Here is a 27345-nt window from a genome sequence, read left to right as displayed (position 1 = left end):
TAATTCCCTAGGAACATTTGATAATCAGTCTCATTACCCTGAAGTATCATCTCATATAAAGTGTGTTAAAAATATGTCATTACAGAATGAATTTGAACTAATGGCTTAGCATAACTTTTAATGTTTCTCACATTACCAGTTAAAATTTGTGGCACTATCTGAACAGTGATAGACATTGAGGCCTCTACCTGGCGGCCATACGAGTACTTTCGTATGAACCACTTGCATGTGAATCCCCATCTCAGGTTCTGCTTCTAGGGAATTCAATCTCAAGCAGTAGTAAATGCACACTGAACTCCGGAGCAATCAGGAAAGTGCTTTTGGGTCTACCCTTGGCACCCGTGGGTCATAATCCAGGGATAAAATAGAAAGCCTGGAGGGGGTTAGGGGAGTCCCACTGGGGTGGGCACCACCAGGCGCCGGTGGCTTCCCTGTGTGTTCCTGGCAGAACGTCTCGGACCTGGGATCCATGCTTCTCCTGGAGGGAGAGGAGGCGCGGGAGGAGGCTGCTGAGGGAGGGGGCACAACGAAAGCACTATTCAGGAAACCTTCTATTTTATGTGGTTAATTTGGTTTATGATATTTCCTTTAAAAACTATATTCTTCAGAGTGCCCAAATAATTCAAAATGATGGAAAGATGATGTTGACTGACAGACTTCAGTACTTGTTACAAATGTACTTTTCTATCTGTCATTATTAGCAAAAAAGAAAAAAAGGGCAAAAAGAAAGAGTAAGAAACAACGGAATGAAGATTTGAAATTTACTTTTTGCCAAGTTTTCTGGAGGTATATTTTTCCTGTTGTTTGTAAATACATATTCTAAAGCATTTCATATTCAAAACCATTCCCATAAATATTTCTTTATTGATTCATGAACTTAAAAGCAATAAAAAGTCTGTTATGGTAGATAATTCATTCTAATATCAGCTTTAAAATGAATACAAAATTCTTATCACTATCACTTGATATAGTAATGTGTCAAAGCCTCTCTAGCAATATTCCCCAGAAATTACCAAATTAAATAATTCAAGTACTATGAAACATCTGCCATATATACAAGTGTACCAGTTCTAAATGGTAGTAGGCCTATAAATGGAAAGTAGCAAATGGTACGTCTGTGTTCCACAAAAGAAACTCCAAAGGGATTTGAAGTAGAAGTTGAATGTCTACCAGAAGTATTTGCTGAGCATAAGAACCATAAGCACAAAATGGACTTACAGTGCAATTTTTAATAAAGGGAAAAATAAATATATATTTAATTAAAAAAGAAGCCACCTATTGTCAAGACCTGGTTTGTGGCCTCAGATATCTTAAAGATAACCCAAAGAATGTATTTCTTACTTGTTGTCAATGAGCACTTCAGATTGCCGATTATTCACTTGATTATCACTCTTGTGGCGGAACTGAAAATCAAAGTGTTTGTGAAGAAAACATATTAAGTCATACTTGGTCAGAAAAAATAAGGACACTGAAACTACTTTGAGCTCATCTATTTGAATGATCGGTCCAAAATGAGCAAAGCTCATGGTTACCTTGGATCCAGCTCCACCTGCTCTATATCTGAATCATGATCCTTCTCATTAAACCTCATCCTGGGTGTCACCAATGGAGTAAGTCTAGCCAAATGCTCTTCCAATTTCCACACATTTTTAGTTGCTTCTAAGAAGGCAATCTGCCTTTTACTCAGCCACATAGCTCCAGAGAAACCCATACATCAATTTTGATGTCTTCATTCAAATATCATTCATTCTATTTTATGGATTTCTTTGCAGCCAATAAATTACTTGTAACAACATGTACTTTTATTCTTTAGAAATTCTAATTGTTAACAGTGATCTTATCAAGTACTGAGTATTTTAAAAAATCAAAATACAATACTGAACCGCATTTGGTGTAGATTTGTGTTTTTATGCCCAAGTGATCCTATTTCTTATGTATATTCCAGTAATGTAAACATCTTTTATTGCTTAGAGAACCCAAATATTATTAGCTCTCTACTAAACTCATAAATTAGCAGCCATCTAGATAAAACTTTCCAGGTGAACTGCCAAGATCAGATAGTAATAGGCTAAAGTATAAGGTGTTATTTCAACCAATTAGCCTAAATGCACAGATGGACAAGGGGTGGTAGTATCAGGAAACATGAAACTGATTTCATAGATCTCAATCATCAGGATTGGTGCTTTTTCCTTATAAAATGTTCAAAATATTACATCAATATCACAATACACAAAATACTTCAACCAATGCTTCCCTTTTGAACCTCTTTTTCAAACTCATGCCAATCTTTCTGTTCCCAGTGCATACAATTACATTGATTGCCAGGTATAAGTTAATGGGCATTATCAGGAAGAATAAGATATTTGGCATTTGTTACTATGGAAAGAGTTGATAATATTGGTAGAAGAGTAAATTAAGTCAGCCCATCATTGGCATATAACCTCCCCGCCAATGGAACGATCAAAATGGAAGCAATTATTTTGTCTAAGTACATAAATTGACAGGGGCGCTAGATATTTTCCATTTGTTTCTCCATATCTACACCCATCCTTCTCCACTCTTCCCTGTGCCAGAGGAAGCTGGCCTACATTGTCCTTTCCCTCTGGCTTCAGCTGGGTTTGGCCAATAGGTGGCACTGGCAGAGATCAGAGTGCCAGAGGAAAATGAAATTCCCTGGCTTCCTTCAAGCTGGGTTAACAGTGGCTGCTTCCACTACAGGAAGCCCCAGCTGCTGCATGCAACCCTTAACTATAGCTTCAGGTCTTCCTTTGCCCCTTCACACCGAGAGGTAGTTATCGCCATCCATGTTACTATCCCATGCACTTTTCCTCCTCCATACCCTTTATAAATGGTTTTCTCATTATTAATCTTCGTCCAGTCTTCCCCCATTTAGAGTAACATCTGCCAAGACCCTGCCTCATAAAGATATCTCATTGTCGAACCAGCACATATTATCACAAAATAAAAGCATATTTAAGCATTAACTGCAGTAGAGACAAAGGAGACTTAGATTTGATATTTAGTCACATCTGTATCTAACCTGAAAATAGTCCCCTAAATTGACTAGCTGGGCATCACAGAAAAATACCAATCAGTTCGCCACCTGAACTCTGAGCTGCCCACCCTCTGGGTCTTAAGATGAGACCACTCTCACTTCCGCTCAGGCTTTGCCAAGGGGGTTTTGGTATTGAAACAGTTAAGAGTCTGGAAGGACTAGCAGTGGTAATCTCAGGCTGGCTCTTCTTGACAATTTCTGTGTTAGAAATAGATATGAAGGCTCAGAAGGGAACTGGCCAGGACAGGAAGGGAGCAGAGAACAAGCATTAATTGTTTACCCCCTGTGAGGCAGGCTTTGCATCAAGTGCCTTATATACAGCATCCCTTTTTGTCCTTCCGATAGTGCTGATGTCATTGGCTATGTTATTCAGGCAAGGAAATGTTCAGAGAAATGGTTTGCCTCATGTTACACTGATAGAACATGGTAGGGTAAGGTACTTTCTCCAAAGTTAAGTTTCTTCCTTCCCCCCTCCTTCCCTCCCTTCCTCCCTCTCTCTTTCTTTCTTTCTTTCTCTCTTTCTTCTCTACAATTTCATTCTACTATGAAGTATGTCTATATGAATAAGACCTTTAAAGCCAAACTGTGGCAATTTGTGCATCTAAATGAGTACTATTCCTCAAAGATTAGATAATGTGGGGAAGTGAGACATTTATTCCAACTATGTCATTACTTAAATCATTGCTGATTCTTTGACTTGTATTAATCATCAGATAACAAGAGGTTTATATCATATTGACCAAAAGAGCTTCATTCAAACATTTCAAATGAATCTCCATTTTCCAATTCTGAGAGGTCACAATTGAAATTGAGGTTTCAGGACTCCTCAAAAGCAAATACTCACATAGTCATCTGTGGCATCTTTGACAGCTGTCATAGTTATCACCAGGACCAAAGGCACAATGGTGGTAAACCAAGACAAGGAGGAAATTTCAGGAATCAGCTGAAACAAATATTTTAAACACTTTAGGGCTTTTCAATTTAGTAAATATAGCTTCCAAACGTTGTCATTTAATTTTATAAGACTTGCCAGAAATTAATGGGATTTTATTCATTTCTTTGTACAAACGTAGGATGACTTTTCATAATTTAAGTGTTTGCATTCGGCTATAGACACATGGCATAGAAGTATCATTGCATCACTTTTCAAACTGCCCAAAAAAAAAATAATTTTCATAACAATTTAAGAAGTAAGCTTCTTGAAATCATTCACAGATGATGATCTTTGCCCAGGTAATAAACATCACCTGTCTTTTCTCAGTTTCTCATCTCAACTTTTAATAACTTTACCAACTCCTCACCAATTCCCAAAAAAGATTCTTCAAGCATCTACCTTGAGCCAGACACTGCACCAAGCACTTTTCATATATTATGTCATTTGATCCTGAGAGGAATTCATTGAGTTACACTCCATACCAGCGTTGTTTTACACAGTCCCATGGGGTTTGTATTCCATGTAAACAGCACCCCAGTGCAAAACACAGAATATATCGTGAATGGTGCCCCAGAGTCAGGAAAAGCTACAGCCCTGGGTATCATTTTCCCATTGTATAAGTAAGTATCTGAGAGGTCAAGCAACTGGGCCAAGGACATAGACTGATAAAATTTGAACCTCTGTCTATTTAATTCTAAAGCCTTGTGCCTGGTACCTCCAAAGCCACCCACCTGAGAGACACATCATGACAGTTGACATGACTCTCTTAGACTGGTGGCTTTCAAGTGGGGTGCAATTTGGAGCTGCTTCCGTGCCATCAGGCAGGGAAGGGCTGGGTGGAGAAGGTCAGTTTTTGGAGATCAGGCCCCATTAAAACAGCTCTAAACTTAATGGATTTTGTATGATAGCTGCCACATAAGACTTAAAAAACAAACAAACCTCAAAAGACTCTGAGGTTCCAAGAAAAACATTGGACAAGGTGCCATAAAAGCTGGATTCTAGTCCTAGTTTTATCATTAACTTGCGGTAAAATCTTGATATATCATCTAGTGTTTCTATGTCTTATTTCTTCATCAATAAAAGAAAGGAGGCTAGACTAAACCATCCCAAAGGTCCCTTCTGGATATAAAATTCTGTGAACAAAAGCCTTTGACCAGAAATAAGAAAGCCATTAGAGAAATGAGCTCAAAATTCTGGAATGGTATAAAGGATTATATGAAGAAACCAAAAACAAATTCACAGGGAGACAAAAAAAAGAAATCTAGGATTCTAAAGTCTCTTCAATAAATTGTAAATTGTACTTTCACTACTTTTTTTTCCTGTTTAGCATCCAGTTTTGTTTTTTTTTCAATTAACCCTTATTTTCTTAGGAAACTATGCAAACCCTTATACTTTCAGTCCATGTAATTTTGGTGTACTTATTCCATCCTGGCTCCAGGTTTTGGCATGTGATCTAGGTAAAGACAATCATTGAGTCAAATTCCTGAGCCACAGTGATTGGTTTAGAGATAGAGGTGTAACTCAGTGTAATTCAATCAGAGCTAATGTCCCTCCCTCTCCTTCTCTCTCTCTCTTTTTCATATGGGAGTTGGAGCTGGGAAAATAAAAATTTAAACATTTTGGGGTCCACCAGGTAGAAAGGGCCGGCCAGAGAATGAAGCCAACATGAAGGAAAACAGAGGAAAGCGATGTCCCATTCTGTTGAAATAGTTTGCCCAAGAACCCAGTCATACATTACATGAAAAATACTCATGGACATATTCCCTTTTGCTTTACAACGAGACAGACTCACAGAGTGCAGGCAGATCGCTGCCAGGGGGATTTGGGAGTCTGGGTGGGAGGGGTGGGGGAGACTGAGCAAAAAAATAAAAGAAAAAAAGTAAGGAAAAAACTCACGGAAATGGACAACAGCGTGGTGACTGCTGGTGGGGGGACAGGGCTGGGCAGGAGGTGGTGGAGGCTATGAGGGCATAAGTGGTTATGGATGGAAACTTGACCTGGGGTGGTAAATATGCAATGCAGTGTATAGACAATGTGTTGTGGAATTGTGCCCCTGAAACCTGTATAATTTTTCTAACCAGTGTCACCCCCAATAAATTTAATACAAAAGAAAAAAAGAATTTAGGTTCCTGTCCTCTGCAACCAAAAGATTCTTAATAGAAATAATTATTCAAATAAAGAAAAATAGTTCTCCAACAATAATCTAGACCACGCGCATTTAATCTATCTTCTTACCTCCTATAATTAGCACAGATTTCAGCACATTCTGAATCTACCAGTTTAGTGTGTTTAAATTGCCCTAAAATAAATACTACCTGTAACGGGCTAATATGAGTTGTTTATATGTATGTGTATTCTTTGATTTAGGCCTTTGCCTTTCTCAAATATCAGTAAAAGCCTAAATTCCAGTTAGGCCCAAATTTTAGTCAAATGGGAGGAAAAAAGCAACATATCTAACTACCAATTAACCACTAAAAACTAAAAAAAAGTCACTCAACTGTACTAACATATAGCATACATCATTTATTTTATATATATGTAAAATATGTTAGTGTTCTTTGATGCAAATGAAATTTGCCAAAGTAAGTTCCACAAATTACTACTCAGCTAGACTTGTTGTCTTCACTCTGGCAATATCTATACTGTCAACATGAGAGGGAGATAAAGAAAGGAGGGAGGCCATGAGCAGTAATTATTAGGCTCTGGTTTGGTTCAAATAAAGTGCAAGACTGCATTTGAAAATTACCTCGGTGTTTAAAATGATGAATGTTCTAGTTTTTACCCATTCCTAGCCCTCCCACATTTGTGAAGAGAAACAGCAATAATATAAAAAATCTGATAAGGATGGTTTTACCTAATCATGAACATTTAGCTAAGTGAATTAACTTACTTTTTCAAATTATATGAATACTTTTAACAAACAGATCATGAAGAAATACAACATAAACATTACCTGTAAAATCAGAAGAAAAAGGAAATAAGCATTTGCCACTCTTTGGAACTGTTCAAATAAATTAATTGGCAAGAAGGTGAGAATGTTGTACTTGGATGTATGGATACGATTATCCTGAAAAAGAAATAGCATCATGTTAGTTAGGGGCTAGGCATTATTCATTATCAGGAATAGCTCAAAAACTTACAAGGCTGAGCATGCGTTATACAAGAGCAAAAAATACAAGCCAGTTATCTAAGAAATTTTAACCTCTATGTAGCCGTGGCTCAAGGCCTTCATTTTTCCCAAGATGACATGCTCTAGGTAAAATTACTGTTCAATGCCATAAAATCATCTATGACTGAAAAATGTATCAAATGCTAAGGTTTGCCCCTGAGACTTCTTTTACATGTATGTATTCATTCATTTGGAAAATGTTTGAGCACCTACTGTGTGCAGAAACTGAATTCATGCTGAGGCCCATGAGGTTGGAAGGAACTTTGGGTATCATTTGATCCATGTTGCTAAAGCATGGTCCTTTTGATAACTCTGACAAGAGGTCCCTAGACATGTCTTTGAAAGTCTTCTGTCATGGGAAACTAACCACCTTGCAAGGCAGCCTGTCTCCATTTCAGAACGGAGATTGCAAGAAAGGTTTTTATGATGAGAAACCCAAATCTGCCTCCCTATAACTACTTGACATGTGCCACATTCCATTGCTGGAGTAACCTAATCCAAATCTAAGTGCTTTGCATATTGACAAACTTCAGATTTTCCAAAATCACTCCTGAAGCTCCACTAAATCTTCTCCGCTTTGATCCAGACATTCCCAAACCCCTAAGGCATTCTCCATGACTTACTTTATAGACATCTCTTCCTGATCAGCGTCCTCTAGATTTATTCCAATTTCTCTGCATCCCTCTTAAAACATGGTGTCAAGGACCAAGCACATATTAAAAATTCAGTTCAACTAATCCTGGTACAAGAAAGTCTTCCATGTTCTGTGTTCTGGTCAATTGCATTAACATGACTTAAATTTCATTACCATTTTGGCAGTTGTAGCTCACTATTTATTCATATCGAGTTTTGATGAACTAAAATCTCTGGATTACTTCTTCATAAATTACAAATGAATCAGGTCTCCCCTTCCTAAACATATGCAATTGATTTTTTTTAAATACTGATGTATAAGACCTTTCATACATTCCTATTATACTGGCCTAATAAAAATATTTTCTCCTAAGTGAACTATCCCAAACTATTAAATATTCCTCCCAGCTCTGTGTCATCAAAAAATTTCAAACACATGCCTTTTATTATTCTTCTAGGTATCCAACCTGCGGCCCATGGGCCACATGCAGCCCAGGATGGCTATAAATGTGGCCCAACACAAAATCATGAGGTTACTTAAAACATTATGAGATTTTTGTGTGTGTGATTACATGTCACAATGTATTTAATGTGTGGTTCAAGACAACTCTTCTTCTTCCAGTGTGGCCCAGAGATGCCAAAAGGTTGGACACCCTGTGAAAGCCATAGACTGTTTATTGAAAAGGACAGGACTATAAGTGTCCTTCAATGGATGATTAGATAAAGAAGATGTGGTGTGTATATATATATATATATAATATATATATACATATATATATATATATACATATATATAATATATATATACACATATATTATATATATATAGTGTAATACTACCCAACCTTAAGAAAAGATGAATCACTGCTGCTTGCAACAACATGAATGGATCTTGAGAGTATCATGCTAAGTGAAATGTCAGACAGAAAAGAACAAGAACCATACAATTTCATTCACGTGAGGGATATAAAACAAACAACAAAACAAATAAACCCATAGACACAGACAAAAGAAGGGTGGTTACCAGAGGAAAACGAAGGTGCAGGAAAGATGAAGAGGGTAAAGGGGGTCAAATATATGGTGACGGAAGGAGACTAGACTTTGAATGGTGAGCACACAATACAATGTACAAATGATGGATAATAGAATTGTTCACTTAAAACTTATACAATGTTATTAACCAATATCACCCCAATAAATGGAAATGCATAAAGCTAAATACCTCCCTAAATTTTAATTAAATAAAGGTTTGGCAAACTACTAGAGACCTCTGCACAGATTATTAACATCTTTTTCAAGTGTTTATGTAAAACATACTAAGTATGTTTTATTTAACCATTTATAAATCCACCTAACTATACTCCCAGGAGGCTTAAATCTGTCTTACCTGTAAAGATAGCATGAGAAATTTGGAGTTTTGTTGAAGTTCAGAATCTGCATGCCCAGGGAGTTTCCATCCACTGATATTTTAAAACTGCAGTTAGTTGGTGTGCCTTGTTTTAAGTGAACCTACACTGACTGCTACTAGTCATTCATACTCTTTAAAGAAGTCATCTGTTAAATGGCCATTTTTAACATTTACCAGGAATCAATCTGTCCAGTTCTGTGCAGTAAGTTGTGGGAAAGTAAGAGAGGTGTCAAGAGAAGAATTTCCAGCTTGGTTGGTCTGATACATAGTAATGTGCTAAAGACTGTTCTATAAGTTAATGATGACTACTTTGCAATGAACTATGTATGCAAGAGGTGGCCTGGGACGGAAAGTTGTGCGAATGGTCATGACACTTTTTTTTTATTATTGTCCAGGTATAGTTGTCTCCCTTTCCCCCACCACCACTCCCCCCTCCCCACCCATCCTCATTGCCCACCCTCCATCCTACCCCACTTTGGCTTTGTCCCTGTGTCCTTTATACATATTCCTTGACAACCCCTCCCCTTCTTTCCAATGTTATCCCCCTCTCCTCTTGATACTGTCAGTTTGTTCTTTATTTCCGTGTCTCTGGTTATATTTTGCTTGCTTGTTTGTTTTGTTGATTAGGTTCCACTTATAGGTGAGATCATATGGTATTTTTCTTTCACCGCCTCGTATTTCACTTAACATAATGCTCTCTAGTTCCATCCATGCTGTCGTGAAGGGTGGGGGCTCCTTCTTTCTTTCTGCTGCCTAGTATCCCATTGTGTAAATGTACCAGAGTTTTTTGATCCACTCATTTACTGATGGGCACTTAGGTTGCTTCCAGCCCTGGGCTATTGTAAATAGCATTGCTATGAATGTACAGTGCATAGGTTCTTTTGAATTGGTGTTTCAGGATTCTTAGAGTAAAATCCTAGCAGTGGAACAGCTGGGTCAAAAGGCAGTCAGTTCCATCTTTAGTTTTCTAAGGAAATTCCATTCTGTTTTCTACAGTGGCTGCACCAGTCTGCATTCCCACCAACAGTGCACTAAGGTTCCCTGTTCTCCACAACCTCGCCAGCACTTGTTGTTTGTTGTCATGACACATTTTTATAAAGGAGAGACTTGGAGAAGATAATAGGGAAGAGGAAAGCTAAGGAGAAAAAGTAGTTACGTAAAAGAATCACATATTCCTATTTTGGTTTTATATCTTTCCTCTAAGTTGCAACTAAAATAGAGGTTAAGCCTGTATCTTGCAAAAAGGACAGATTGAACATCAACTGTGACATTCAAAACCATGGCAGGAATTATTAAAAAACTGTCCTAAGAAATTGAATTCAACATAAGTGAACAGCTAATTGTGTGGTATAAAGCGATAATGCCAAATGGGGACTGTGACAATTTTCTCTTATTTGCCTAAACTAAAGCAATGATTGTGTTTGTTCTACTGGCTCTGTTGTGACTTAGTCACAGATGATGCAAATCCTCACAGTTGTGACTGAGAACAAGGAGTGAGGGCTCCCCCTCCTGGACACTCCGTGGACCCATTTACCTATGTTTTTCAATTGAAAGGAAAACATGTTTTCATTTCCACTGTCCTGTCCAAGAATATGAGTATTGTTAAGACCTTAAATTGGGCAAATTAATATTCAGTCATTTCACTGAGCCAGCCTAAAGTCAAATTTTAGTATAGTTCATTCCGTAATACAACACAGGATATCTTCTTCACCTTTCAATCTTACCTTTTCAATCATGGACCCCTCGAAACATCCCAATCCAGAAGACAAAATGAGGAAGACATGCATGAAGAGGAAAAGGAAGAGACAAAGTAGAAAGGAATACATCCGGGGAATCCATATAGCATCTTTAGTGCTGATAGAAGCCAGGCTGGAAGTCATGGCTTTAGTTTGTTAGGTAGGTGAGCCAGTTAGCTGACCCCATGATGAGGTAGGCTTAACCACACAGGGAGAGGCAATGCCAGGCCAGGGCAGGCCTCCCACGTAGGGAAAGAGCCTACTCTCGAGGACCATCAGAGACGACCTGCTTCCTGTAGGAAGCTCACTTCCTAGAGGAAGAGGGCAGAGGTAAGTGGTGGCGGCCCAGGAATTCCTCTGAAATTGACACATGACTCCACCTCCCATGGGCCAGGGTAGGAAAAGAGGTGAAGAGAGAAGGATCACCCCAGTAGAGACCCCTCCACCTAAAAAATAACATCAGGATAAGGAGAAAGTATTGCTCCTCTAAAATAAGTCAGTATGAAGGCCCTGAAATGGGCAGATGGCACACTTGGGGACTGCAAAGATTAACTAAGAGGCTTTACTACAGACATCAGCACAGAGGCAAGGGAGCGAAGTTCCTTGGAAGCTACACTTTATTATAAGTGAAGAGGGAATTACTGAAAGGTTTTAAGCAAAGAAATAACTTGACAGATTCTAATTTTATAACATTACACCAGCTACAAGGTGAAGAACAAACTAGAAAAGATGCAAAAATAGATGTGAGAAGACCAATGAGGAGGTCTTTGAATTAGTCCAAGTGAGAAATAATGGGTGGCTTGAACCAGGGTGGTGGTGGAGGGAATTATTATTATTATTATTTATTAAGGTTTTACTATGTGTACTGTTCTAAGAGCTTTATATTTCACAACTCATTTTATCCTCACACTATCCTTATGAAATAGGTACTAATATCGCTACTATATATAAGGGGAGTCCCAGGTTCAGAGAGATCAAGTAATTTGCACAGAGTTACAGAGATTATCAGTGGTAGAACCAGCATCTGAACCCAAGCGTTTTGCTCGCAGCGCCTGCTGTCTTCACCACTGATGCTCCCCCAATTCGATGCAAAGCAGATGTTTCTTCTGCTTTCAGAGCAGCCAGCCCTTGCTCTCATCTCCACTCTGTATTTCTAGTCTGCTGCCACATTCTTACCAAGGGAAATACGGTATATTCTCTTTCCCTCTTTAGTCAGCCTGCTCAGTAAGAGTCCCAGTTATCCAGTGCCTGATGTATGAGTACAGCTTCCTTGTATTCCCTCTCAACACCCCTCAAGAGTGTTTCTCTTGGCTGCCGACACAGTTCAGTGCAGGTGCACAGTATAGCGAGCCACCTCCTTAATTAATCTTTCCAATAGAAGCTACAGCGGCCAGGGTCCTTTGCATTGGCAACACTGATGACTTGGTGTGGAGAAAGAAGAAAGTAATAAGTGATACATTCTTCGGAGGTGGGACATCAAATAAAATATTAATAAAATGAGAAGCATGATTCTTTATAATGAGATTTCATTGTGTAATTGTACTGCTTAAGAGAACAAAGCAAATAAAAAATAACAAACACTGCAAACAGAGCATTTGGGGAGTTTACCTCAATTCTTCCACTGGCAAAATGAAGCTAATATTTCTCATTATATATAGGACTGTTGTGGAGATGAAATCATAGATGTGAAAGTGTTCTTGCTAAGTTGAAAAAATGTACAAATACAGGATTTTTGTGAGCAACCCCTAAATAATTCAAATTAATTTAGGAAATCCAATGTACTAGGCAAGATAAACTGGGTATGCCACAGTAACAAACAACTCGAGAATCCGCACAGCGTAACATGGCAAGAGTTTGCTTCTTGCTTGTGCTACAACTTGACCACCATAAGCCAGCCGGGACACTCTGCTCATCACAGTTACTCACAATGGACCAGCCACTATTTCAAACCCTTCTAGTTGTGGTACCAGAGGGAGAGTAAGAGCTCTGGAGGGTCTCTCACCTGCAAGATAATGCTTTAACCCAAGTGCTTACAACTCACTGACCAGAAAGAATCACCATATATCCAAAGGACAGAAAGTCAGAAACACCAATGGACATGACTAATGGCTACCACAACCAGAAATGGACACTAGCCCTAGTATTTGGAGACTGTGAGACACGTCAGCTACAAAAAAAAAGTCAAAAACCTACATCAGTGTTGCACATCCAGTCCTGTTTGAATGTCAGGTATAACAGATACTGGACTACCTGCCCTTTACCTCAGCTAACAGTGCTCCAAATGTTTTAGTCTTGTGGTCTTCATGAACTCTCACCCATAACTCCAAGGTCAGGCCCAGATTAGTTTAAACCAACTATGTGGCCCATCTCCTACTTACAATTTTAAATTCAGGGATTCACATATGACCTATGTCAGTTCAGAGAATTGCTGGAGATAGAGGCTTCCTCTTTCTTATTGGATTCCAACCTGAAGCAAGTAGCACTAGGGGTATCTTGGGACCATGAGAGGGGATTCTGCCAAGAAGAAATGCTACACAGAGCTAGAGTGCTGAGAAATGCAGAGAGAGAAACTAGACTAAGCCTCCTTTGAGGCTAGCCCGATCTTCAGACTTTTTAGTTATATTATCTGCTCATTTATTTTACTAAGTCAGTATGAATTGATTTTTCTTTTACTCCCAATGTAAGAGCATTAATAATATATGTAAGAGCAGTTTATGTTTTTATGTAATAGTTTATTTTTATCCCTGTTATTTGCCTTAAAGAGGGAGTCACAGAAGGCCAGGACTAAATGCGTCCTGTGGTTGTCTAGGGACACCGCCTGCAGCTGTGAATCCCACAGGCCAAAGCCCAGAAGCTTTCACAATGAGCACCGCCGTTTCAGCACTATCAAAAGGTCTTCCTGCATTTGATGAAATATTTTTATGTCATAACTGCTGTTATAAGTAACTGTCAGGACTTTGCGGGGGAAGCCTTGTTTTCTTGCCATAAGAGCAAGCAGATAGAATATTATTATGGTCCAATCTGAATTCCAGAGAGAAAAATAGTCATGAAGCCTAAGGGAGAGATTATCTCTAAACCATAAGACAAAAACTGAAAAGAAACCATGTCCACAGACAACTTGCATAAAAAAAAAAGGAAGTGGCCTAAAGGCACTTGCACCACTCAGGAAATTTGTGAAACACTCGTGTTTATGCAAAGATTCCAAAAGAACACATGTATGGGGCAGATGGGCCTGGAGATTTGGGGCCTGGTGCCTCAATACCACCTGGCAGAACCACAGCTTCTGGTTTCGTCAAATGTTTCCCAATCTGACGTCCATTGCATTCAGGGTTGGGAGCCAAGAGATGAGAGCGCTCCTTTGAGCAGCACTGAGAGAGATGTCAAGCCACAGAAGGGGCTTTACAGACAGTGTCAATAAACGTTGGCTGAAATCAGCATCATGGTAACATTCTCCTGAGCCTGAGCGCTCCACTGTGCACAAAAGCATTTGTGGGAGGATAAAAGCAGAGGAGGCATTTCCCTCTATGTTCAGCTACTCCTTCAACTGAGGACCTTCTGCGCATCAGGCACTACGTCATTGAGCCAGGACTGCAGATGTAGCATAAATAAAGTTCCTGCGCCCTGAAGCAAGTTGCATTGTATTTGTGGGGGATTGAGGCAAGAATAAGCAGACAATAAACTTGTAAAATGATGACACAATTTAAGTGATCAGTGCTATGAAGAAAACAGCAACAGAACGGGAGCGTCTGGCCTGCCAAGACACCCTTAGGAAGGCTGCTTGTTTGACTTTCTAGGTTAACGCAACCTCAAGATTCCCCTGTCTGATGAGACTGCTGGGGCACCAGTCCCGCCCGGGGCTGCCCAAAATAGTTCTTCAGGCTATCAGAAAAAATTATAACTTTGATGCATATATTGACAAAAAAAGTTACAGTTAAAGTTATTAATTTGTAATACATTGTCTTTACTGTATACACATATACATGCATACCAATACTTACATATATATGTATATTTATATAAATAAATATATAAATACGCATAAAATAAATATATGTCCACTGGAAAGGCATTCTTTCTACAAGTAGGGAACATGCTCAAAAAGTTTCAAGACTACCAGATTAAACATTGTTATGGTCAAAGGAAATGAGTATGACCCACATGTCACCACGACTTCGACACAGAATGGGGAATGTTTGGCTCTGCATAGAATGGTATCTCTGTGTCATACAAGGACACCAGCTAACATGAACCGTCTCCTTACGTATGCCACGCACTGTGCTGAGCATTGCCTATGCATCATCTCATGTAATCTTCAAAAAGTCCAGTGGGTTTTTAATGTTTCAGCACCATTTTACAGATGAGGAAACTGGAACTTAGAGCAGCACAACAGTTGCCTATAAAAGCTATGTTTCAGAGACTCAAGTGCTCTCCCAAATGGTGTTTCTTGGGAAATGAGTCAGAATCAAGGAGTTTCTAGACTCCCTCTTGATCATTGAATTCACTGACCCTTAAAGGACATTCTTTGCCTGGTGACAGAAAGAACCTCTTTAAACTAAAACACAGTGAGCAGTGCACATTAATTCAATCACCTAAGGCAGTCGCTTTCAATCCTCTCAATCTAGGGAGAGCATCACAGGACCTGTCTGGGGAGCTTCATTTCCCATCTAAACCTCAGAAGCAGACTATGGCCAGGCACGCTTCCCAGCTTCAGTGCCCCTCAAAGCAAATCATAAACCTTGTTCTCTTTTCTAACCTCAGGCCTGGGGATAGTTTCCAGCATCTGACAGACTGTTCTAGGACTAGTAAATAGCCTATGAATAGTAATTTATCCACAAAAAAACTAATTTGGGGCAATTACCAGGGGAACAAATTAAATTTCCCTCAGAGATTAATTTAATCACACTAATATTTTTTTCTCCTGGGTGTTTAGATGGATGCAACATACAAAGACTCAAATAGTTCTAGATGAAATGTTAACTTTCTTTTGTGACATCTGAAAAAGGACTGAAAATACTTTTAAGTTACATAGAGAGAGACCTAGTATACACCTTCTCCAGAAAGGTAAGAGGTAAAACAAAAGGAAGGTATACAAAAGAGAAAAGGGGAAAAAACCAAAGGTTGTATTTCAGTGGGACTTTTATGGAGCATCCCTAATGATTTGTTTCCCTCCTCTTACTGTTTTGCCAAAGCTCATTTGTGCTTGTAGATCAGCCACCTGCGGGGTAGCAGGCGCTTAGCTTTGATCCATTGACCCACCTCATTTTAGGGCTCTAGAAACCTTGGATGACCAGAGTGAGCATTTAAGTTGATGTGGGGCTGGCTTGCTCAGGCCAGTTTCCTTAACTACAACTGCATATGATCTGCTTTGTTTATTAGGACTAAAAATTAGACCATGTTCATGCTGCTGTGTAGTCTGGGAACTAAGCCAAATTTCAAGCAGGACCTCAGTGTTTATGGCAATAACAAAAAGCACAATGGAAAAGTCCAGTTAACAAGGAAAGACACCGGTAAAGAATTTCCCAAAGGGCTGAGAGGTTATAACAACACACTACAAATAGTACAATCTTGCCGTGGACTCTCCATCTTACCCTAGGGTTCTACACAAATAACACCAGCTCTGGGGTAACTGTGAAATGTTCTCCTGAGTCCCCGGAGATCAGATGGGAAGTGTGTGTAGCTCTGAGTCCCTATCCTCTGCACGGTGCTGGGGTAACTAGGTCCCCTGGCCAACTCATAAAGATGTCATCCTAAAACATGCCTAGCCTTTCCTGGTCTCCAGCCTCTTCTTATCCAAGGTTGAATAATAAAGTTAAATTTAGACAAACTCAGGCCCCCTGTGTGTTTTGTTTATTGAGTGGTTTTTGTTTAGGAGCAGAGGTGTTAAGAGATGCTCCAAGTTGCTGAGCTGACTTGGAACTGAGGTGCTTCTAACAGGAGCAATTCTAAGTCCCAGGCTCCAGGACAAGTTGCAGTGGACATCTATTTATTTAATAGTTAATGATCCACCCAGGCACCACTGGGGCAGCCAGCTAGGAACAGTGAGCATACAAAGCTTCCCTGGAACAAAGCAGACCAGGTTCTTTCCCCTATTTCCTAAGTGAATCAATGAATGAACAAATGAATGAATGAGGGACTCCTGGCTGCAGCACCCACCCCTTTTCTACCATCTCATCCCATTTCCCTCACATTCCTCCTCCCCAGGGCATTCCTCATCCACAGTCCTGCTTCTTATTTATATCATCAGGAGTAACGTTTAAAAATAAAGTTTACCCGGACTCCTATGTAAGTATGTTGGTTTTGGGGAGGAAGAAGCCAGAGAAGTTGGTGGGTTTGGCAAAACAGAATCAGGAGGTATTTCATGAGAATAGAAGACTATGCTCTGTGTCCTTCCCACTGAAAATCACCAATGGAACTATAAGTGGGGCCAGGATTAGAAAGGAGTGGAGAAGATGAAACCTAGGGGTCTATGCCATGTGGCCTGAGGCCTTTATGAGAAACTGGTTTTCTTTCAATAGTTATTATTTGTATTTATAACAACAAAGGATATAAAACCCATTTTAGAGAGTCTCCTCCCACAACAGTCCTTTCCAGTGAAATGACTTGCCTATATCCTCAGTAAGGAAAGTGACATCCAGAAAGTTCAAAGCACTTGCCCAGACCACACTAGAGCCATGGCCCCCTAGCAGCCCTCTGGACGTCTAGGAGATTTTCTGATTCAAAACCTGAAGAAATGGACTGTGAGCTCCTTGAAGGACGTACCAATGAGCCTTGCCCACCTCTGTGTACGTTACCCCTGTGACAGGTGCACGGCAATTCCCATATAATTTCTGTTCTTAATAATTTAATTTGTGATACTTATTAATTTTTAATAATAACTGTGCATTAAAAAAATTAATAAATAAATGCATTAATAAATGACAAAATAAGAAGTAGACCATAGCAATGACTCAAAGAAGCCCTTTGCCAAATATTTACACACCTATTATATGCAGGACTGCGTGCTATGCATGGGCTAGGGAGTGGAGGAAAGTACAAATGTATCATTTCAAGCCAACTCTTGGTGTCAAACACTGTCTATAGCCTCTGGCCTACATGATAATTCAAATACCCAAGGGAGGATAATACATTAAATTCTAACACTTCGATGTGAGGAGGATTTCCTTGCTGATGGGAAAGATCTTGGAAACAGCAAAGCATCAGGCAACTGGGTGGACATGAGAAGTAAGATATGGTATAGCAAAGTCCATCCATAAATCGCTTTAGTTGAAAGGACTTCACTTACAATTAGCATGGAATTGAAGAAGGGGCTTATCACAGCCTACAGAGCTCATAGTGTTCTTCATATCCCACACCTCGAATTCAAACTGGATTTTGCATTTATGACTAAGCCCTACAGTTTCCCTGAAAATGTCATTGAAATATGCCAAGTTTCTGTTGCAAAATGGTAACATAAAATGCTTTCAATATGTGCCTTCTTCCTTGTGAGAAACAACTATTTTGACAGGAGCTATTGTAAAGAAGAAGAGCAGAAGGGGCAAAGAACAAGAAGGAAAGGAAAAAGAGGGAAAGGGAGAGAGGGAAGGAGGAAGGAAGAAGGAAGGAAAGGAGGGAGGAAGGGAGACATTCTATAAAGAAAGGAGTTATATATGAAAAACGACAAAGCACACCTCAAACTTAAGATGCGTAAAGAAGAAAGACCTTCCTTGCAAATCTTGTTTCAGGAAAGACTCAAGAATTTCTTGAAGACATTTTCCTCAAAAAAATATCTGAGTCACATTCACCATAAAGAAACAACAATCCTGGAGATTATTATCCTAAGTGAAATAAGCCAGTAAAAGAAAGACAAATAACATATGATTTCACTTTTATGTGGAATCTAATGAACAAAATAAAGTGACAAACAAAATAGAACCAGAGGCATGAATGGATACATGGAGCACACCAACAAATCTCAGAGGGTGGGGGGCCGGGGCAGACTGGATAAAAAAAGATGACGAGATTAGCCAAAGAGCACACATGCATAGCCCGTCACAGATAGCAGTGCGACGGTCAGGAGAAGGGGACGGCAAGTAGAAGTGGGCAAAGAGGGGAGATGGGGAGCATCTGTAACAGTTCCAACAATTAAAAAAAGGAAAGAAAAAGAAATAAACAACAATCCAGTTAATAAGTACTTGGGTAAATGCCAATTGTCCCAAGAGATACATAAGTATTAGGAAGAAGTGAGGGCTTGGAGTCCTGAATCTGAAAGGTGACTCCACATTTTACAAACTATGTGACTTTGGAAAAAAAATCTCTTAGTCCCTCCAATCCCCAGGTTCCCCATCTGTAAAATGTGGGTGATAACATCTACCATGCAGACTTGTGAAAGTCAAATGAGGTAATGGATATAAAGCACTATCATTGTGCTTGATAATTAATTGTTTTTTTCCTCTTCGCCTCTTTTCTTTCACCAAAATCTTCAGGGCACTCCTAACTAAAGTAAGAATAGAGTATTGGTCCAGTGCTTCTGAAGTTCGAAGGTTTCATTCACAAAAGTGAATATGAATCATATGGAGATTTTGTTCAAATGTAGATTATGACTGAGTAGTTGTGTGATGGGTCCTGAGATTCTGCATTTCTAACAAGCTCCAGGGGAGGCCAATGATGCTGGTCTAAGTCCTTTGGACCACCTTGAAGACGCAAAGTGTTAAATGGCCTCTAAGAGTTTGGATAAACATAAATATCTGTGATATAAGACAGGTTGCATGCATTTTTAAAAGGCATGTAAATAATTCTGTTAAATTAGTCAAATCCAAAAGAGTCCCATTTGTCTCCTATAGATTATGAACCTTGAGAGATATGTGATTTTACCACTAGACATGGAGCTAAATCAATGTCACAGGTGAAACATTAAAATGCCTTGAACTTAGGCCACAAAAACAAAGTGTCCTTGACTCAGCTGAACACACTTTTCTAGATTTCTTCTCCTTCAATCCTTGGAAAAATACATTGAATGAAAAGAAATATCACACATTCCCAATTTATGCTCTAGCTAATAAAAAGACCAAATCAAGCATAAAGTTGGAAAACAAAGGACCATTGAGGAAACTGAACAGGTATGTAGAGGCAAGGGGGAGCACAACAGGCGAGGAGCAGAAGTGGGGAGGGGGTGAAACCCCCTTTTTAAAATGATAAAATGCACAATACTGATTATTTGCACAGACAATAACATATAAGGCCTGTATCGGGAATTTATTTATAATTTTTTGTTCATAAAAGATAGGTTCAGAACTATTCCCTAATGTCAAAATATTTTAAGTATTGATTTTTAATAATCGCAAATATAAATTTACATTAGAATTTTTTAAAAATTCAACCTTGTTTTATATTCAAAACATTCAATTTTAGTATATCCCAGAAGTAATATTGAGTGAGCTCATGATTTTCTTCAGTCAGTTTAGGTTTATATGGGTGTAAAGTGACTGGCATTTGGATTTCTGAGTAGCCAGTTGTTTCCCAAATCCAGACATGGATTCAAGTACAATAGAAACTCATAGGCTTGCAAATCAAGTTAGTTTTTATACTATACAAATGCAACATGGTATTTTACCATTCTTTCATATTTTTAAAAGATACTTATTATCAATTGAACAAATTTAAGAAAAGATTCCTCTCTCCCTGGCTGGTGTGGTTCAGCTGGTTGGAGTATCATCCTGTAGCTAACAGGTTGTGGGTTTGATTCCCAGCCAGGGCACATACCTAGGTTGTGGTCTGATCCCCAGTCTGGGTGCATAAAGGAAGCAATCAATCGATGCTTCTCCCTTGCATAAATGTTTCTTTCTCTCCTTTACTCTTTCCCTCCTTCTCTCTCTAAAAACAATGTCTTCAGGTGAGAATTTAAGGGAAGGGAAAGAAAGGAAAGGGAAGGGAAGGGAAGGGAAGGGAAGGGTTCTTCTCAGAAAATTGTCTTCCTTATCCTAGTGAAAATGTTAATTAAAAGCTTAACACCACTCATCTTCATACTTAATATTATGAATTCTTATACTGTTATTTCATTTATGCATATAAAATAATTTTGACCCCCTTTTAGGATATCCTTTTAGGATAGCAAATACCTGGGGGACAAATACCTGACCCTATGTTTTTGGTTTTTTTTTTTGAAGTTTCTAAGGCATTTAACGAAGTGATAAACACTTACTAATTACTTAATACAAGGCTGATAAACCCAATTAGAAAAATACAGAATAATACATAGGGGAAAAGCCACTCTATTTATCAGAAGAAAACATGAGCTAATATAATTGTTAGTACTTCACAACACAAACCAGAACAAACCAGTTCTAGTACGTAACTAAAGAAGTGCCTTTGCCAAAGAAAGATAGACACTCGTATAAACACAGATTTTTCACATTTTATGGTGCGATATCTTCATGCAGTTTATTAACTTCATCAGAGAGCAAGGAAGGAGAAAAAAAATCAAAATTCCTTTAGCTTATTTTCTCACCTAGAAAAGTCTGAACAATGCTTTCTCTGCAAAACAGTATGAAGTTCAGACTATTTATGTTTCTAACCTCAAAAATGTCTTGCTTAAAACAATGCCATTTTGTGGCATTTGGTCTAGAAGCATGTTTAAAATATCGCAACATGGGACTAAGTGGTTTGCAAGAATCATAGAAATATGACTTGGAAAGGAGTCTTCAAATTTCAATTATTCATTCTATCCTTCTGCTTCCATATAGAAGTCATCTAAATGAGCTCTGTAATGGATTATTTTTTTTAAAGGCTTCTGCTTACTAGGAGAGAAAACAATAACATAACATATTTAAACAAAAAGTGGGTTGGCAGCAAGGAAGTTAATTTTACTAACAGCAAAGTACAGTAGTTAAATCAATAAGATGTAATGATTGATGGCCCCCAATTGCAGTCTGTGGGGAGGTATGTAGTGATGAGGCCCATAGCTCTGCCTTTGACTATGTTTTACTCAGTATTTTTATTAATTAACTTACATCAGTGATTCTCAATCCTGATTGCTTATTAGAATCACCTGGGGAGCTTAAAAAACATACCAATGCCTGGATTCTGATCCAAGTGGCCCATTGGATTAAATATCAGTGAAGATGCCAAAGACATACTCACCAAGTCCATACATGACACAATAGTGAAAGGGATAATTTAATGACAGAATAAGTCCCTGTTGTATGCCAAATTCTATGGCAAGTAAGACACAGAGACAAACGTAACACACTCCTTGTCACCAATGGTGAAAATGAGATTTAGTATGAGATCAATAAAGTCAAAAATCACCAAAATGCTAATGCCACTTTAGGATGCATTAATAATTCTTCTACTTCAAGCTGGTCAAATAACTTTCAAAATATTGTGTTTAACTATGGAACAACACAATTTAAGAGGTTATAGAAAAGCTGAAGCTCTTTGAAAAGGAGAATTGGAGGTGACTGTCCTGGAAACTGATCTATTCAGTGAACCCAAGTTTGATATTTTAAATACAAATTATCAAAAAAAAAAAATGTCCCATGAAACAGGAGACATGTTGGTTCTGCTTTGGCCTCAGAAGAAATGCTAAACTAATGGGTAATAAAGCAAGAGAAGGTTGATGCAGCCCAATTGATGGAAAAACTGTTTAAAATCAAACTATCCAAAGACAGAAAAGGGTGTTTGGGGAGGCAGTGGGTTGCCCTCCTCTAGTGGAATATAAAAACAGACTGAATAGGTAGTCAGTAAGAATTCTACAAAGACTAATTCCACACTGAGATTCTATCATGAACTTCTGCTAACTTAACAGTAACATAGAAGTCAGTCAGGTTTTGTAATAGAACAACTCCTTCCCAGCACTTTTGGACTATTGATGCAGAACAATGTCACCATTTGCAATGTGTCTACATTGCACATGGATAGCCACAGCTGTAATGATGTGAGTTTGATCCACAGTAAGCTTGACAGCCAAGGAGCAGGTATGAAACTCGGCACAATTAAGGCTGCTAGAGATGTCCAGACAAGGGTAGCAGCAACTAGAGCCTTAGATCACTGATCTAGATATAAGAATCTGATTGTTGCCTCTTGCTTAACTTTTCAAAGTACAGTTTTTCACTGTTCAAGCCAGAACATTCTTACAAAAATGTGTACATATTCTCAAACTACAACCTTACCTACCTGCACACATAGGTACATTTATATACGTGGCCTCAATCAACTGCTAGAATCGTTTTTAAAGTGTCTTCAAACTTAAATTTAATGCCTACATGGCTTACTTCTGTAAGAAATTATATGGAAAGTCAGATATAAAATGCAACAGTAATCTGAGCCTGTTTTGTAATAGTGCACATGAATTTGAGACTACATTTTTAACACAAATAATCTGTTTACTGTTTCAACTATAAAATGTAAAATATGATAGTTACCATCTTTTAATAATATGATTCCTAGAACCAAACTATTTGGTCCAGTAAAGAAAATTACAAAACAAGACTAAAAACTGCCTTGCGATAGTTGGTGGTTTTTCTGTTAACCTCTCAACTGTTACTGAACTTGCCTAATTTTATTTACATGGTTGATGTGTATGGATTACTCACATAATCCATTTGGCAACAAAGAGAACTGCATCTGTAGTTCTCTCTCCACACAGGAAGTTACTCTTCTTTTCATTCTATCTTTTCATTCTCAGTCTTAGTTTAAATCTATTTCACTATAGCTAGGCTATAACACAGCTCCAAAATTCTAACATCAAAATTAGCTTATTAAGTGTTCTAATTCCAATTATATATTGCTTGTAAACTTTTCCATTCATATCACTGCAATGAAGAAAGTACAAGTAAAATAAATAAACCAAAGCTGGTGGATTTACTTGAAATTTACTTCACAAAACCGATGAAATGAAACTAGTTTATAAGGACGCTGAAATTATCACAAGCCGGAGAGAGGTAAATAACAAACACTTGAGAGGTTTAGAGTTTAACTGGATTTTTTAAACTATCTTTTTTTTATTTATTTCCATTTTTAATTGATGTTTCCAAATATAAAAAAGCCAAGATTCTTACACCAATTATCTCAAAAGAGACCATGCAAAGCAATTCAAAGCGTACGCAGTAGTCACCCCATTTTGGTTTCGTTGCTTTATCCGACCGTGTGATCAACACTGGAAAACTGAATGGCATGAGCCTGCTTGGAAAATTTCACCCACTTATAAAAAACAAAAAACCCAACAACACGCAGGATCGTTGCTACTTTGTGTCTGAGAGTAAATTTACAAACATTATTTTATTTAGGAGAATCGTGGGACTGAAAATGTTCGCTCTCCATTTTTATCCAACTACCCCACAGAAAACACAAAGGACAGTCCCAACACCCTGCAATCTCTGAAGGGTTGAGACCGTAGACACTTTTTGTTGTCTGTGGAAGATTCAATTGTTAAGCCTGAAAGTGTAGGCTTTTTTTCTGAACAAAAATAAATCCTTAGGGCCCCTCCTCTAATTTTGCTAGGCTTGGTTCCAGAAGAATAGCAAAGAACCCTTCGTTTGAAATTTAAAATGTGGCAACTGTAAATATTCTGGTGCATTACACAGACTTTGGCTAGCTGCATAGACTGAAGGCAGCGGTTGGTTAACTGGCACAGAACAAAGTCCTGCCTTGAGTGGCACTACTTCATCCAAATGCTCCTGACCAAAGAAAATTACACAACAATATTTATAGGCGCTCTTTTAAGAGATGGCTGACATTAGTACTGCACATACTTTACAGGTCAAATACATGTCTAAGAGTTTATAAAATAAGTTCATGCATTATTAACTCTAAGAATGTCACGCACAAGGTATCCCCCCCACCAAGTACTTATGGCAGCATCTCAGGAGGACACAGTCCTATACATAAGAATAATACAGTTTCTCTGTTGTGTTAAGTATGTAATTTAAAGAAACTTCAGGGATTACTGAGAACAAAAATTTTAGTCAATTGAAGATTGATAGATAGTGTCTGTCTATGGGATTTAAAATGTTTTCTTTAAAAAAAAAAAAACAGAATACATAACCTCTGTACAAAAATAAATAAATAAAAATTCCAGATGGTCATGTTTGACCACACTGCATAATTTAGAATGAAATATCACTGGTCAAATAACTCATCCCTTTGACAGTATTAATTTGTGAACTAATGTTAGTTCAGCTGTGTTTATGGCACAAGGTCTCATTTTTTTTTAAAGTGGCACCAATTTTCCTTACATGTAACAGCACTCTATATTTAGCAGCAATTTTATTTTTAAAGGTTAATTTGTAGAACAAATGTATAACTATACTTATTTTCTACTTTATACGCACCAGTTACAATATTTACAAAAAGCTAATGTCTGCATAGAGAATGACGTATGCACTCATTCTCAATTCAAAAATGGAAAATATATTTTCAGAAAGCAATTTACATTGAGTAGAATGTAGTTTTCAGGTATTTTGTGTAAAGAAAGATTTTAGATAAAGGGAATTGACAACTGGGCGTGCTAACTCCAATTCCCGGGATCCAGATTTCACGATAAGATTATGGATTTGCTACATGCCATTTTGCTTACAGTGCCTCCGTAAAACTTGCCAACTCTGTAGAGTTAAAAGTTTGTGTTAAAGAGCTACTGAGGAATAGGGGAATTATGCTAGTGACATAGTGCCAGTCGTGAAAATTGAGACAAATGAGTTGACAAATTACTGACAATAGCAAATTAGGTCCTCTGTCAAAATAGTTATTGGGCCATAGAGAAAGAGTCCAAATATGGAATTTAGGAATTAAAATTGTGATCCTATGAAACCAGTTTTCAGATGAATTGATTTCTTTAAAACCAAGAATTATTTTTGTAAATTAGCACAACAGAAGAATTTGTCAAATATGTTAATGCTGTGAATGAGAAAACAATTTTTGGGGGGGTGAAACAGGATTTTTTAACTATCTTAATGTGCCATTTTAGAACATGTAGGAATAGGAATTCAGAAACTAAAGCAAAAGGCTAAAACAGATCAAACATATTAAGGACACAAGGAATTGAACAACTGCTTAAGCAAAGAAAAACGCTCTTTAAATGAATCAGATGTCAAAAAGATAAAATATTTATACTCTTAAACTCTTGAATCCAAAATGAAAATGAGTTTTAGAGGTGTCCAAAAATTATCTTTTCTCCTGTATGTAAATTATTTATAAAGGAAAAAAAACTTATGTCATATAGAACATAGAATAATTTACACAGATACTAACAGCACACAAAACAGAAGGTATGTTCAATGTCTGCTAAAAAGCCACTGTTACTATGGTAATGCCCCAACACACACACACACACAAAGCAACAACCAACAACCAGAAACCCATAACAAAAGCAAGTCACTAGCACTTTCCACAACTAATTCCAACTTGTCACATTGCTTGTCATCATCTGTACTCGAGTTGGCATGTAAATTGCTTTGGTTATCAGGCCTGTTGATGAGTATCTACAGCACACTGGCTGTGCAACTATGCTGCGCATGAAGAAAAGAAAGAGAAACCCAAATTTTCCATTAGACTGGGGATTAAAGCAGAACTGGGATGTGTCCCAACATGTTGCTATCCAAAGAGTCTCCCAAAGAAAATATTTACTTTTACCTTTCCATGGACTTTATGTACTTGGATAAGCAAAATGAGCGAGAAGAGAGATTCAGAAATGCTTCATTTCAGTAGACCTGAAAGCTTTTATACTATTTCTCTCTTTTCTATTATAAATTCTTAGTTGAGTATCCTATACCCTTCTCCCTTCTTCCTTGCATTTTTTCCTGCCCTTGACTTCCAAAACACACCTTTTTAAGAAAAATTAATACAGCTTTCTCTAGAGGTTCCTCCATTGCTTCCTTCTGATAGAAACATGTTTTTCCTTAGTACTTAACCTTATGGGCACCAAGTATCAGATAAAGGCTTACCCAGCCTCTGTTTCCTGAGAGGTTCCTTTCTCCACTGTCTTCTCTGTCTTCGTAATCCTTGCTGCTCTCTGCTCATTTCTTGGGCTCCCTCCTCATTTCTTAGGCTCCTTCCCTCCCTGTCTCTAACTAACTGAGAGTTTGCACCCAAACATGCCACAATTCAGTCGTCTCTCCTTAACAAGTTCTGTTTTTCTCCCTGCTTTAAGTACTTCCTTCCAACTGATATCTCTAATCTACAGCTCTAAACTCATCCAAGTTATATTCCATAATTACCTGGGCATTTCCATTTAAATATCTAATGCATTGAATCTGTAAAGAAATAAAATCTTTTTTCACTTTGTGACTCCTCAGCTCCTGAACACTTAATATCTCATATTAAAACTCTTTTTTAAAACAATCTAGACTCTCTTTCTTAAAATAACCTGAGCCACAACTTCCTATAACACCTCACCACTAATTACTGGAATACAGGATTTTACTGTTTCCCCTTCCTAAC

General features: G+C 38.1%; 1 protein-coding gene across 1 annotated transcript in view; it reads right to left on the bottom strand.

Moving 5' to 3' along the window:
• Positions 1-27345, bottom strand: part of ATP8B4 (ATPase phospholipid transporting 8B4 (putative)) — a 194955-nt gene that overhangs the window by 137354 nt on the left and 30256 nt on the right. The window contains exons 4-6 of the mRNA XM_054565443.1: positions 6943-7056; positions 3900-3998; positions 1342-1403 (exon numbers count right to left, since the gene is read on the bottom strand). Coding sequence (XP_054421418.1) covers positions 1342-1403; positions 3900-3998; positions 6943-7056 — 275 coding nt within the window. The remainder of the gene's footprint in view (positions 1-1341; positions 1404-3899; positions 3999-6942; positions 7057-27345) is intronic.

Source organism: Pteronotus mesoamericanus, unplaced genomic scaffold (genome assembly GCF_021234165.1).
Source record: "Pteronotus mesoamericanus isolate MK-2021 breed Mesoamerican mustached bat unplaced genomic scaffold, CSHL_Meso_final contig_164, whole genome shotgun sequence".
Taxonomy (NCBI): Eukaryota; Metazoa; Chordata; class Mammalia; order Chiroptera; family Mormoopidae; genus Pteronotus; species Pteronotus mesoamericanus.
The sequence above is the reverse complement of the archived record's forward strand: the minus strand, read 5'-3'. Positions and strand labels throughout refer to the sequence as shown.